At 36.7% G+C, this 15,695-nt stretch overlaps 1 protein-coding gene across 2 annotated transcripts; it reads right to left on the bottom strand.

Annotated features, from left to right (window-relative positions):
• Nucleotides 1-5,282: 5,282 nt before the first annotated feature.
• On the bottom strand, nt 5,283-15,266 carry LOC114667336 (cytochrome P450 1A1). Of its 2 annotated transcripts, none has more exons than XM_028822609.2 (7): nt 15,125-15,266; nt 13,241-14,086; nt 12,620-12,746; nt 11,172-11,261; nt 10,745-10,868; nt 10,561-10,647; nt 5,283-7,456 (listed from the first exon to the last, which is right to left on the bottom strand). In XM_028822609.2, exons 2-7 carry the CDS (start codon nt 14,069-14,071, stop codon nt 7,171-7,173), a joined length of 1,545 nt encoding a protein of 514 aa, XP_028678442.1. In that variant the 5' UTR covers nt 14,072-14,086; nt 15,125-15,266; the 3' UTR covers nt 5,283-7,170. The 2 variants fall into 2 exon arrangements, with proteins under 2 accessions (XP_028678442.1, XP_028678441.1); XM_028822608.2 differs by having other exon boundaries at nt 15,113-15,234.
• Nucleotides 15,267-15,695: the final 429 nt, after the last annotated feature.

Raw genomic sequence — 15,695 nt, forward strand, 5'->3', positions numbered from 1 at the left:
ATGTTGTTGGAAAGAAAGCACTCTGCGCCAAGAATTAGATACCCTTTTAGGCTCAACCTAGGTGGCCGATATGGTGATGATTCATGAGCACTTACCGGTTACCTCCCATTGTTGGGTATGTTTGAGAGAAGACCTGGCAGCAGACTCGGGACACTCTGGAGGTAATATTGTATATGCTGTATGTCCACCAGAAGTGCTTGGGAATTTCCCAGTAGTAAATAAATAACATTGCTGGGCATCGTAGTCTACTTAGCATGGCATTGTGTCTCTCAGCAGGAAGAGTGGATGGACACTGAAGCTAACAGAATGACATTTCTCAGTTGTTGATGGTCACTTGTTGTTTTAATAAACTAATGCAAACTTGCTGCCCTCCCTTTTGTAACCAGACTATTGTTCCACAAATAGGTTGCTCCTCTCATGAAGGGCCTTCACTGGGTAGAGTGAGGAGCAAACGTATTAGTCTGTTTATAACTCTATTGGCTCTACTGGCTAATTAATGTGGATGTCCTCTCCACTTGAGCTCCACTACATTAATATTCTCTACCCAGGAGTGGCTGACTCATTTGCTTACTGCAAAACCTAAGAATTAACCTAAGAATTGTCTTTTTCTCCACACATCAGCAACCTCTCCAGGTCCTGCAGATATCTTCTTTACAACATCAGGAGAATCCGCCCCTTTCTCACTTCAGAGGCTACTCAGCTTCTCGTCCAGACCTTGGTCATCTCTAAGCTGGACTACTGCAACTCTCTGATGTCTGGACTTTCACTAAAGGCAACACGACCACTTCAATTGATCCAGAATGCAGCTGCAAGACTCATTTTTAATATTCCCAAATTGTCACACACTACACCTTTGCTGCAGAACCTGCACTGGCTCCCTGTGGCTGCCCGCATCAGGTTCAAAACCCTAACCCTTGCATTTAAGGCCAAAACTGGAACTGCACCACCTTACATATCAGCACTGGTTAAGCAACGTGTCACTTCTCGCTCTCTCAGAACATCAAGCACTGCTCGTCTCGAACCACCCTTACTTAAAAGAAGAGGACGACATGCATCAAGACTCTTTGCAGTGTTGGCTCCTCAGTGGTGGAACGAACTTCCTCTTGCTGTACGAACAGCGGAGACCCTCACTGTCTTCAAACGTCGTCTGAAGACACACTTCTTTCAACAGCACTTGGACTAAAGTCCCCGTACTTTTTTTCTACCCTTTTTCTCAAAAAAAAAAAAAAAATTTTGTACTAACAACTTACTATTTTCTTCTAGCATGGTTTTGTGTACAACTTGGTCAGCGGTAACTTGTTTAATGACAGTAGATTTAATCCTAGCCTTAGACTGAAGAACAGTCGTAGAGTACTAAGCACTGTTGTAAGTCGCTCTGGATAAGAGCGTCTGCTAAATGATGTAAATGTAAATGTAAATTATATTCTGCCCTACCTCCCATACTTCCTTTCTAAACTCCTTTCCCCACTGTAAACTAATGACACCTGGCTCATTCTGTTACACTGTTTGATGTCCTGGGGTCATGTGAGCACATTGCTTTTTGATTTCCCCTGGATCCCATATAATTGTTGAGGACTTTAAAACATTGTATTTAAATGATGAAGAAACATAAATTATGCCCAACTGGCTGTTTCCTGTCATGCAAAACAGAGCCCAGTATTTCCCTTCTTGGACTCCAGGGTGCCACCTAGTGGCCCTGTAGAATAGTACAAGAGATCCATGAGTACAGACATGTCACACTACTCTCGTCCTGCTAAGCAACTAGCACCATGGGGATATTTCCTCCTAGAGACATCTGGTTAAGAATGGCTACTGTTGGATAAGTGCTTCTATCATCAGTTTTACATACGTACATCATCCACAACATTAAAACCACTAAAAGGTGAAGTGAATAACATTGATCATCTAGGTGCAATGGCACCTGCCAAGGGATTCGATATATTAATCGGCAAATGAACAGTCAGTTCTTGAAGGTGATGTGTTGGGAACAGGAAAAATGGGCAAGTGTAAGGATCTGAGCGAATTTAACAAGTGCCACATTATAATGGCTAGATTACTGGGTCCAAATTGACACATATTGTTGGGTATTGTCAGTATGCAGTGGTTAGTATTTGTGAAAAGTGGTTCTAGGAAGAACAAACAGTGAACCAGCAACAGGGTCAAGGGTGCCCAAGGTTCACTGATGTGCATGGGGAGTGACGGCTAGCCCATCTGTTCCAGTCCTACAGAACAGCTACAGCAGCAGGAATTGCTGACAAACTTAATGATGATCATAAGAGAAAGGTGTCAAAAGACAGTGCATCACAGCTTGCCATGTAGGTGTATAGCCACAGACTGGTTGAAGTTCCCATGCTGACCCCTGGACACAGCCAAAAGCAGCCCACAATGGGCACAAGAGCATCAAAACTGGGCCCTGGAAAATGGAAGAAGGTGGCATGGTCTAATGAATCACATTTTCTTTTAGATCACTAGGGGGCTCTGCCCCCTGATCGCTTTGCTCGCCCATTCCCGGGTTTGGTTAAACGGATATACATTTTTAAGAGATTGTTATTTTCATAGGAATTGTTAAATATGCATTATTTTCACGTTTACTTTAAACCTTTAGTAAAAACAATATTTGGAATTAACTTTTCATCAAGATCACATTGAATTTTGATTCCGTGTTTGGACTTACATTGTGACAATGCAATATATAACTGCCTGTGAGTGAATATTGTTTTTTTCTCTCTAACAAATAAAACGACTTTTTCAAATGTTTGTCCATGCTCTTACTTCTTCACTTAGTTGTTGACGTGTTGTCTAGAACGTATAAAATTATTGTCCTCATAAAAAAAAAAAAAAGCCGAGAGCGCAGAAAGTGTGTCTGCCAAAAGCATTCACAGGACTAAGAGCTGAGAGCACAGGAACTGTATCTGACAAAAGCATTCATACGACTGAGGTTAGATGACCGTGGTCTTGTTTGAAAATAGTTGTAAGTAGGGCATGACTTGAAAGAATCTCATGTTAAAAGTCTCTGTCTCATGGGACTTCATACCGCGCCAACGTTTTTGGAATCTTTTAATTCTCGCTGGCAACATGAATTAGATGATCTACAAGTCTCAGACTTAAAGTTTAAATCTGAACAATATATTTGATCTCTTTTCACTGTTCTGTTATTTCACCGAGTACTAATTTCCATTTGTTAGCGCTAATTTCAGAATTTCAGAATATCTTTATTGTCATTTTAAAAAATACAACGAAATTAGGTGCAGTCCCTGTGGTGTCAAAATATAAATAAATATAATTAAAAAAGGATAAGAAAGGATAAGATGAAATAAGGTAGAACACAAACATTCAACATAAGACCTTAATTGCACATGAACACTATTGCACAAGATGTCATCTATTGCACTGCGGCATTGGAAGTGATTAGGTGGCATTCAGTGCCCTAATAGCAACAGGGTAGAAACTGTTATTCAGTCTCTTAGTCTTTGTTTTGATGCTCCTATATCTTTTGCCTGATGGCAACAGTTGGAACATGTCATGAGCGGGGTGTGAGGAGTCTTTTAAGATATTTCTGCTTTCCTGAGGCAGCGAGAGCTAATAATGCTATCTTTACTATCATTTTTTTGAGACTTTCAAATTTTAATACTTTCATAATCTCTAACCTTCTCTGCATGTGTATTGCGCAAATGTTTTTGAACCTCTTTATGACGTTCTATTTTGTCTTCTAATCTTAGTCTTTTATTTCTGACCCTGCTTGGACCTGCTAGGTTTTCAATTCCTCTTGTTCTGGGCTGATTATTACTTTGCTTATTTTCCAAATTTGCACTTAGGTTATTATTGTTCTTTTTTGAATTCTTTTCTCTCCAACGCTTTTGGGCCTCTTTTCGACATGGTGCCCTTTCTTCTTTGCTTAGTCTTTGACGTGTCATCTTGAACATATAGAATTATTGTCCATAAAAGGACCACATCAAAGGAAATGAATAGACTGTATGTCTAAAAATACTGTCCAGAAAACCTTTTTTAAAGAATGAAACTAAGTAGTTTTCATAAACAAATTTAAATGTGCAAAACGTAAAAATTTATAGGAGCTGACAGCATATGAACTGTGTCTGACAATACACATGAATGAGAAATGATTGTACCGTGTGCGTAGTTGTAAATGTTTGATAGACAGGCAGGACTTTTCAAAATCTCTTGTCTCGTGGGGCTTGAAAGTATATCTCATGGAACTTGAACTTATCTCTGAGAATGTCTTGTCGCAGGATTTCCTTTTAAAATATATAAATATATATATATATATATACATACTGTGTGTATATATATATATATATATATATATATATATATATATATATATATATATATATATATATATATATATATATATATATAAATAGTAGACATCAGGGGGTACCAGAGAGCCCCAAACCACAGATAAAGCACATGGTAATGCACCACACTTTATTAGGATCAAATAAATGCTTTTTATTCTCTCCATGTACTTCTTCCCAATTCTCTCTCGATTAGTAAGCCACAGATATACAATAAATCAAACAATTCTCACAATTGAGTTGTTGCTTTATTTTAAACAAGACCCAGGAATTGGTTCCGGTCTCCTGTCCAGGTCGTCCAGAGCAGTTCCAGGTTGTGCGGAAACCAGGGCAGTCCTCCTTTTGACAGCTCCCTCCGGCAGCTCATATATATAATTTATAGCTCACAGTATGATTTTCCTCTGCCCCATTCCTAATGACAACCACTTTACCTGGCAAACGTCTGCTAGCTGAGCACCCAGTCACTATAGGCATACTGGAGATTGGAGCCTTAGCCTTAATATGTACAGTGCCAGTTTCACAAGCTATTTTAGGTATGATATTTAAGTGACAGACATGAATTCCTTTTTTATCTTGTTTTGCACGCTTTGTGTCTATAAGTTAGTTTCTTAAATCTTTTCCAATGTGTTGCACCATACCATTCACCCTTCTTCTCTCTGGTAAATAGGATCATTTAAGACCAGTATCAGCAGACTTCATAGTAGCTCTCATCCACAAGCTGTGAGATAAATAAATTTAACACCTGTACCCTAAACTTTAGATCCAGTTATTTGAAGAGAATGCCTATGTATGTTTGTATTAAATTGGTTATTCGTATGTTATTGGCTTAGTGTTGTTCTTATTAATATTAATGTATTTATAGGATTTAAAAAAAAAATCAAACACATTGCAGCCTATAGTGTTGTGGAAAATATTTACCGCACTTTACAATTGAAAGTTAATTAAATAAGAATGTCTCTCCCAACATTTTAATTATGCAATTACCTTTATTCATAAAAAATATTAGTTTAGTGGTTAAAAATAATAAAGGTTGTACAAGTTTAACAAGTATAAGCTTTAATAAACATAAAAACATAAAACTAGCTTCTAACATGAAGACACAATTATAACATATTGTTTACTATGATCAAATGCAGCATATTTTGTTCAACTAGTGCCGACTGCATTTTAGCTTAATCACATGGAATAAAACAATGAGTAAGAGTCCTTCGTAACAAGTGTAATTCTTCATAACGATACCTTTCCAAAATGTAAATATATGCAGGTATTCATACTAGCAAGCTAAAGTGAGCAGCTTATGTTTGGTGCTCCTAAATAAAACAATAAAAAATAAACCTTCCTTAGGAATAAACTTGGAATCTTCTCTAATAAATGTTTAAAGGGCCAGAAATCAGTGTCAATTTTAGTATTTTGAATGGTGCTGCCCAGACATAATCAGAACAGTGTCTCAGGTAAGCTCTTATATAGCCAGCATTCATTTATCAATTGCCTGAATCTGCTTAATTCAGCTACTGGGTATCAGTTTTTTTTCCCAGTAGCACTGGGGAGCAATTGCCCTACCCTAACACAGAAATCAGTGGGATGCAGAAACATTCACACAAACATTGAAAGAACAGAAAGACTCCATGCAGGCACCAATCAGGCTGTGATCTGAACCAAGTCTTATACTGTTGCTTTAACCAATTTGCCCCTACTTTCACAAATACTTCTTAGAAGTCAACCTGCACTAAAAATGCATCTCTCCATCTTTCTCATTGCTATGGGAATCTTGAGCTTATCCAGAGAGCAATTAATGAAAAAAAACACAGCTCTGATCCTGGCTGGGATATCAATTCCAAACTCACTTACTACAGGGCAATCGAATGTAAGTGCAAGCCTTTGGACTGAGGTACAGGAGTAAGGTGTCATGAGGAAACCTGTCTTAATCTGGGGAGTGCTTGTAAAGCCCATGCTAAAGACACCCCTGCAAACAAATACATGGTGGCCTAAGACTTGTAAAACAGCAGAACTACCTGCTGTTCCACTGTGCTAAGCTCTACACATCTTAAACAAATATGTAGGCAAGCACAAATGAAGTATTTTTAGCTTATTCAAAATGCAAATTTTGGCATATTTATTTACAATACAAAAATTAAATGAAAATAACAGCAACAAAATGAAATTACATTCACAGTATTCATATAGAGATAAAACAAGTATAATAGAAAAATATATTCTACTCCGTATAGATTATAATTTCACTCTTTCATATTATTTTTGTTCTTAATTGTAGCAAATTTTCAATCTCCTTGCTACCTTTGCTCCAAGACTTCAAAAAGACATTCAACATTAGCCTGCCACTACTTTGACAAATGTATCATGAAGCTAAAAAGTGCAAAATTTCTTTTTTGTCAACTCTGTCAAGATAGTACATAGTCTTCACATATCACAGCATTTTATATTTAAAGAGATTTAAAACCTTCATATAAGAGAAGCAATTCTCAATCCCTCATATTTAGCTGCTCCTCACACATTCTCATCTCTGACAGAGCCAAATTTTTAAACACAACTGGCAACCGCAGACTATAACTTTACTGTCCCACAGTAACATATCCCCATGATCTTTAATAGCTAACTCTACTGAAATATGATCAGTATGAAATTATATTACTATTTGAATCCAAGGGGATTTTAGTTTTGCGAGTCAAGAATAATCCAGGTTTGTCTGGCATTTATACAAATATCTAATAATTTTAAGAGCTTTATGAAGACGTAAGGCAGCTCTATGTTTAAGTGCAAAATTTGTATCTCTTGCCATGAAGCACATTATGATAAAATGCTGATTTTTACAACATACTGTAATTTTGAAGGCACTTCAGGTGCGCAAAGCCGCACCAAGATGGAAGCGATCATGCCTCAAGATCAGTCCGTATTTTGGTGTGAGGTCAATTGGTTTGCTAGGTAAACTATAAAACTCCAAATGTTGAAGGAGTACAGTGAGGAAAAGAAAGATTTCTGCACGTGCTATTGACTCTCCAATGCAACGACGCTTTCCCATGCCAAAAATCATAACTTTCTCCGCTAAGGCTCTGTTGATGCTGGTACCACCATCTTCAAGGAAGCGTTCTGGTGAAAAAGAAGAAGGATCCTTCCAGTGATTCCTGAGGAAGAACACAGAGGTTTTGTTACTCATTAGTATGTTTTCTTGCATGGTGATTATTATTTTCAGACTTAACTATGATTAGCTTCCAAAAGATGAAAGACGTTGAGAGTCTGAGAACAACAGTGAAGTCAGATTACGTGAATCCATGTCAGTTTATGATTAATTTCACCCCATGATGCTGGTCCCCACTAGCCTACAACTGGATTAAGTATGTTTCACTAATGAAAGGATTACTGTTCTGTGAAACATTTATTATCCAAAGTAAATGACAAATCACAACAAAATGTTTACATTTTCACAGTAGGAAATGAAGAAGTTTGCATTTTTAAGAGTTTCACAATTAATCAGTGGTGGGGAATTTAAGAGGTGTCCATGTGGGTTACAGTACAATTTCTCATCTACAAAATCATTCTGCTTTGAACTTTGCATTTTGTTTGCATACTGACAAAGTATTTTACTGAAAACAATGCTTATCCCAATCAAAACTATAATTGAGATTTGTTAGATTCTTAAAAAGCCACAAAAGTTCACAGAATATTTAAAAAATATGCCCTTCAGAAATCATAATACATTTATAACATTGCTTTTTCAAAAAAAGTGTAATACAATTTAGGATTTTGGGGGCTCATGTCTCTCCTAGCAGTTTTGAGCACAAGGCATTAGCAAACCCTAGAAGGCCCATCAGTCCAACACATTCATCCATGCTGCCACACAGGCAAAGTCAATCCAGAATCGGCAGGTGAACTTTGCTAAAAGGAACATATCCGGGGATATGGAATATGGGAATATGGGAGGAGACAATGCAGACATGGGAAGAAACTCCACACATGCAATAATTAGGCACTGGATTCAAACCCTACATCCCTGATCAGTGAGACAGTAGTGCTAAACACAGCAATACATTAATTTACAATAACTGAATGTGAAGAGCTAAAAAAACAGAAGATAAGACACAATCTATTGGGTTTATTGACGCATTACAAATACCAAAGCTAGATACTCTTAGTGCAGAGGAATTGGATAAACTGCTGACACTATAAACTCATTCCAAAGTGGGAAAACAGCACGCCCTGAAGTTAGCTCCATTATTATTAGCAATGTTTTTAGAAGGTAGAGACAACAAAATTCTGCCTCAAATGTTTCGCCAAGCATTAATTAGCATTTTCCAAAAGAAAAATAAGGACTTATTACAATGTGCATCATACAGGCCAGTTTCACTTCTGAATAATGATGTTAAGCTACTCTTCAAAGTTCTAGCTAGAAGGACTGAGAAAGTGCTTCCTTCTGTAATATCACAAGACCAAACCAGATTTATTAAAGGCAGGCATTTAGCTTTTGATCTTTGACGTTTGTTTAATGTAATATACTCACCCACAAAATATAACACACCAGAGATGTTATTATTTTTGGATGCAGATAAAGCATTTGACATGGTTGATTGGGACTACATATTCACCACATCACACAAATTTGGGTTTTGACCAAATATATGTGCATGTTTCAAATATACTTTATACCAGTCCAGAAGCTTCTGTTTGTATTAACATTATTTCAGACTACTTCAAACTAGAACGTGGCACTTGACAAGGATGCCCTTTATCACCATTGCTCTTTGCAGTCATCATTGAACCATTGGCCATTCACTTTCGAAATGTATCAAAGATAAATGATATTACCAGAGAAGGGCTTTAACAGAAAATATCACTACCTGTACATACGGATATGGTACTGTTTATATCTGACCCACAAACTTCCATACCAGCTATCCTCAACACAGTAGCAAAGTTTCAAAATTAATTTGAATAAAATTGTGCTTTTTCCAGTGAACTCCCTAGCACACAATATTAGACTGGACACCTTCCCATTTATTTAAGTAAATCAGTTTAAATATCTAGGGGTAAACATCACAAGTAAATACAGTATAAAGATATTTTTTTAAAAAAAAATTTGCTATCTGCATTGAAAAAATTGAGATGTGAACAGATGGTCTACCCTCCATCTTACATTAGTAGGGAGAATCAATATTGTCAAGATGAACATCCTTCCTAAGCTCCTTTTTCTATTTCAGAGCATCCCCATATAAAGTACATTAACAAATTATTGTTTAAGAAATTAGATTCAATTATAACTTCATTCATTTGGATTGTGAATTATCCATGCATCCATAGGGCGACTCTACAATGACCTAAAAGCAAAAGAGGGAATGGCACTACCTAACATTCGATTTTTTTCTTGGGCGTCAAATATTCAAGCTATAAAGACCTGGACATTGACACCAATTTATGAATATACACAAGCCTGGTCTGCAATATAAATAAAATCTTGTTGTGCTTCTTTATATGCTCTACTTTGTGCCCCAGCAAATCCAGTTGTTCATCAATCAATCAGAATATTGAACAATGTATGAAGCATTCTAAGACAGAGAAGCTGTTGTCTGTTGCACCTCTACTTGATAATCACCTTTTCCTACCCTCTCAAACCTACATAGTTTTTAATGTTTGGAAAACATCTGGGATTAAAAACACTTAAGAGAACTGTATATAGATAATGTCTTTGCATCTTATGAACAATTACACTTCAAATTAAACTTCCCATCAACACAATTTTCCCACTACTTTCAAATCAGAAACTTTGTTAAAAGGAACCTACCACATTTTCCTCACCTCTCACTCATTTCTATTCCAGAGGCAACACTGTTCAGTCTTGGAGACTCAGACAGCACCTCAATAATATCATTTTAAAGTTTCTTCCTTTCAAAGATCCCAAAGTATGATGGGGAAAAGATCTTTTACTTCACATTTCATAAAAGGAACGGAAGGCAGCCTTGCACAAAATACATTCTAGCTCCATATGTACAAAGTATTCAATCATCCAACTTAAAATCTTTTATAAAGCACATTTATCTTGTTCAAAATTATCCAAAATGTATTCATGGTAAGATTGGGCAGGGGTTGAATTCTGGTTTGTTAAGTTTGGCTTTAGTATATGGAATGTTGTTTTCTTCAAATAAAATCAATAAAATAAAAAAAAAAAAACAGAAATATTAGCATAAATGTTTGAACCTGGTTATAAAGGTTATAAAAAAATAAAAAGTTCACTTACGGATCATGGTTGATTTGCCATTGGTTAATAAAGATGCAGGTGTTCTTAGGAATGTATAAACCATTAAGAGATGTATCTTTTGTGGTGCTGTAATGGAAGAGAATGAATCACACATAATGAAAACAGATAGTGAAGCACAATAAATGTTGTAAAGTGAACTGATCATGCTGACTAAAGAACTCACCAATGTGGAATGGTGAAAGGCACAAAAGAAGAATGCCTCAGCATTTCTAGGATAAATGCTTCAACATATGGCAGGTTAGATTTATCAGAGAGCCTAGGTCCATGCTGTTTGTCCACATTCATATCTGTAAAATGTAACACAAATAAATGTTAAATACAGCTGTAAAGATCATTTATCTAATTGACCAAAATAACATTCTGGAGTGTTATTAGAAGATGACAATTGATTGAAAAATTATTAACTGGATTTTAAAATATGTTGTATTCATATTTATAGCAGGGATTGGTATAATGAAAATGTGGCTTAGGAAAAAGTTATAATATACATGAGAATATTTTAATACTGTTACATGAAGTGTTGAAGGAGAAAGAAATTGTAAAACCAATATATAGTATGCAGACTTAATGGCACATTATTTTTTGCTTACCTATTTCCTCATGAATTTTCTTTTGGATTTCAGGATAGAGTGAAAGGTACAAAAGTGCCCATGACATAGATGAAGTAACTGTGTCAAAACCTGTAAACAAATAGGAAACAAATGTTACTAAAAATCAAACATTCTAATAAAAAATTCAGTAGCATTTACATTAAATGTTTTCTCATTACATGTTAGTCAGATTTGTGAAGGTGAAAAATCTTGCATTCAAGGAATACTAAAGTAGTTTGTGAGTTTGTAGATATAGGATTCTTGCAAGATTTTTAGGCATTTAAGGTAGTGACTAATAATTTAAATTTTATTTTAAATGTCACTTACTACCAACTTTGAACGAATGTCATTTTAAAATGTCATCGTGGATAAGCTATATATAGTAGTTGCCCAGGGATAAGTGGCTAAAGAAAATTGATTAATGGATGGATGTATTTATCAGTACAACATTAACCTGAAGATTTATATTTTACATAAAGAATGGAGAACTCTTCATACATTCTGTTTTTTTATTTTGTAATGGCATAAATTAACTAGGGTGGTACGGTGGTGCAGTGGTAGCATTACTGCCTCTCAGTATGGAGACTAGGGTTCACTTCCCAGGTCCACGAACTGTGTGGAGTCTGCATGTGCTCAGGTTTCCTCCCTACATTCCAAAGACATACAGGTTAGGTGGATTGAGGATGTTAAATTGGCCCTAATACGAGTATGAAATGTACTTATCCTGTGATGGACTAGGGATCTGTCCAGGGGATTGTTCCTGCCTTGCACCCTATGCTTGCTGGGATAAGCTCAAGCCCCTCGTGACCCTGCTGAGGATTAAGTGGATTTAGAAAAATCTGGAAGAGTGACTCACAACTCTTCTTTTCCCCAACCTTTACCTATGGATTAAAAAATGGAAAACCTCTTTGGGCATTTATTACCTATTTTTACATTTATTAAATTTATGCATAAAATATATTTGAAATTAACTGACTATTCATGGGGAAGCATGGTGGCACAGTGGTAGAGCTGCTGCCTCGCAGTTAGGAGACCTGGGTCCTCCCTGCGTGGAGCTTGCATGTTCTCCCCATGTCTGCATGGATTTCTTCCGGGTGTTCCGGTTTCCTCCCACAGTCCAAAGACATGCAGGTTAGGTGCATTGGTGATTCCAAATTGTCCCTAGTGTGTGTATAAGTGTGTGTGTGCGCCCTGCGGTGGGCTGGCGCCCTGACCGAGGTTTCTTCCTGCCTTGCGCCCTGTGTTGGCTGGGATTGGCTCCAGCAGGCCCCCATGTGTTAGGATGTAGTGGGTTGAAGAATGACTGACTTAATGTTTTTTAAGCCGTACACCTAGGGTATTTGGGGACAAATGTCTATGTGTTTTAGGTATTGCACAAATTAAGCCTGAAAACAAAAATGCTAGGAAAACACATGATAAGAAGTATAACAAACAGAAATATACATTACCAGCTCCAAACAGATCATTTACTATGGAGATGATTTTGTCATCTGAAATCTGAATGTTTGAATTTTCATCGACTTTTTTGTCTTGACAGTGTTCTATCAATGAGTCAGTGATGTCGCGGATATTATTCTGCAAAAGAATAATACATGCATAAGTAAAGTTTCAGACATCTGGCAAAAGTTTTTAATTAGAAGCATTTCATAGAAACTTTTCCTACTGATTTGATTTACTTTTTCATGTATATATGGATTAACAGAATACATTTTTATATGTGTTATACTGTGTTAGTCATTATGGATGCAATGAGAAGTGAAGCTAAATGACACCTTTTATTGGCTATTTGACAAGATTACAATATTCAAGTTGCCTGAGCAGCGTACATATTGTAATCTGTTGAGTTAGCCAATAAAGGCCAAAAAGGTGTCATTTTGCTTCAAGTCTCATTAAAGAATACAGTTTTATGTTCAAATCATTGAAATGAAGCGTTAATAATGTTTTATAATATAAATGTAAACAATTACCAAGAAAATATGTTTCTTATTGTGCGTTTTTAATAACAACCTGCTTTCTTCTTTCAAACCGTGATCAACTATATTTTAACATTTTTTCTGCCCAGTTCTTACCTTGTCAAATGTACGGTAGTGGTCTTTTACAATTCTCTCAACAAATTTGTTGAAACGTGCATTGATATCAACAAATTTGCGCATCGCTGGGTTTGGGAGGAAACGAAGAATGGGGATGAAGTCGGCAGGGTTTCCGTTGCCAGCTACTGCGCCAAACTGCTCAGACAGATTGACAAAACTGAGCAGCTCTTCATCGTCGTGGCTGTAGCGCTGTCCAAAGCACATGGCGCAGATAATGTTGGTTACTGAAACCACAATATAACGGAAGGGATCGAAACTTCCTTTGGACTTCATGATATCTACTATTTTCTTCACCAAATAATCGCCTTCTTCACAAATATATTGCTCAAGGACGGAGGAGTACCTGCTATCCTGTTTTTGGACGAACGAAAAGGTACGCAGAGCATTTTGTGCCAGCTTGCGTCGTGGTTTCCACACCCCGTGATGATCATGGCTGAAAGCGATGCTTTTGCCATTTGAAACAAACTGAAAAGAATATAAGTCTGGACGTCCGGCGAAGTCATCTCCTTGTTTAAGGAGCGCTTGCCGTACGATGTCATAATTGCTCAGGACTACAACAGGGCGCATCCCAATCTGAATCTGAAAAACGTCGCCATAGGTTTGGCTCATTGTTTTGAGGCTCTGGTGAGGCATTCTGCCAAGGTCTAACAAGTTACCAATTATAGGGAGGGGTTTTGGTCCTGGTGGTCTTTTTAAGCCATCTGGGATCTTGGAGCTCTTTACTTTTAGCCACCAGTAGACCAAGCATATGGTCACTAATGCAAGCAGGCTCTCGGAGACCGTAAGAGGAACCAGCATTGGGAAAGTCATGACTTTTGTTTATATCTGCAAAGAAAGAAAGAAAGAAAGAAAGAAAGAAAGAAAGAAAGAAAGAAAGAAAGAAAGAAAGAAAAATAAATTACATTCTGGTCAAAAAAACAAAACAAACTTGAGATAAACATGTCAATAAAAACAAAATATAAAAATGTCAATAAAAACAGACATTTTATAAAGAGAACCCATGAAAATGTAAAAGTTTAATTTAAAAAGAATTCAAAACTGACACCAGATGGAAACTCACATCAAACATTTTTTTTACAATCAGGCTTCAGGAAGAAACTAGAAAAGGAGCTGTATTCTTCATGCTGTGATCAAAGAGAACGCCCCATCTCTCAACACACCCATATAAATCAGTGCACTTGTTGCATGAAGTGCTGTAGCTGTCTTTCAGAACACCTGCATGAACAGCCTGGGCGGCCACGGTCACCACTGGTATTACTGAGCATAGCCAAGGCGGACATGAATCCTGCACGTATTCGGCACTTCATAGCTGGAAATGCCGCTATATCATTATTGTACTTGGTTATGCTCGAAATTGTTCAGTACCTCACGTCTAGGCAAGTTTGCCTTTCTCGAAGGAATAATAATAATAACATCCCATGCACTATTTTAGAGTTTAAATATGTAAAAGATATATAATCAAGCAACAGTGGTAAAGATAAACTACATCTTTCTGCACCTGCAAAGTTTTAAATGAAATGATTCTTATGAGACGAGTCTCGGAAAACACTAAGCTGTTGGCATGCTCACTGAGTATCATGAAATATGAAAACTGAAAATTTTTGTTAAACCATTAAATTCTGTATTAATATGAGGGGGCAGACCAAACGTTTTTAATATGCTCCCACATTTCAAAACAAATATTAGAGATTATAATCACATGCAAAACAGAACTTCAAATCCCCTCTGAGTGAAACATTATCAAGTATATAACTTAAGACGGTTTAATTTTTCTTTAGATTTTACACGATATTGTTGCCAAATAAACAAACAAACAAAACAAAAATAACAAAGAGAAAAACGTCAACTTACTGTGTTCTTTACCTTGCTGGATTATCTGTAAGCTTCGTTTTGCCAGAAGTCACAATGAAGAATTGCCCGCTTAATGTATTCGCTGCGTTTAGCATTCCCTGCAAACCATTGAGTTTGCGAAGGATGAGGAGCTGGGGCATTTCTTTTATAGACGTTTGCCTGACCTGATTGGCTAGGTAGTCTCGTTCACGTGACAATAAGAATGGCGCTGTGCCCAAAATTTTACAGTACTGTACTTTACTGTACTGTAGTCACGAAATGCAGAGGCATCTTTAATGAATGGACGATTTAGGTGTTATACAAACACAAGACAATGCGTATCTGCATACGTGTTTTAGGAACACAATCATATTGGGATCCGAAAAAAGAAAAGAAAGAAAGAAAGAAAGAAAGAAAGAAAGAAAGAAAGAAAAGCTGCATTTAGATTAACAATCTACAAGTAAAAGAAAAAGGTAATATTAATGTATTCATCACTTGCAAAATGCAGTTATGAAAAATAATAGGACAATAAATCTCTAGTCATAACTTCGAGGAAATCTCTGACGATTCATAATTTTTCTTATATGTTTGCATAATGTCGCCT

Source organism: Erpetoichthys calabaricus, chromosome 17 (genome assembly GCF_900747795.2).
Source record: "Erpetoichthys calabaricus chromosome 17, fErpCal1.3, whole genome shotgun sequence".
Classification (NCBI taxonomy): Eukaryota; Metazoa; Chordata; class Cladistia; order Polypteriformes; family Polypteridae; genus Erpetoichthys; species Erpetoichthys calabaricus.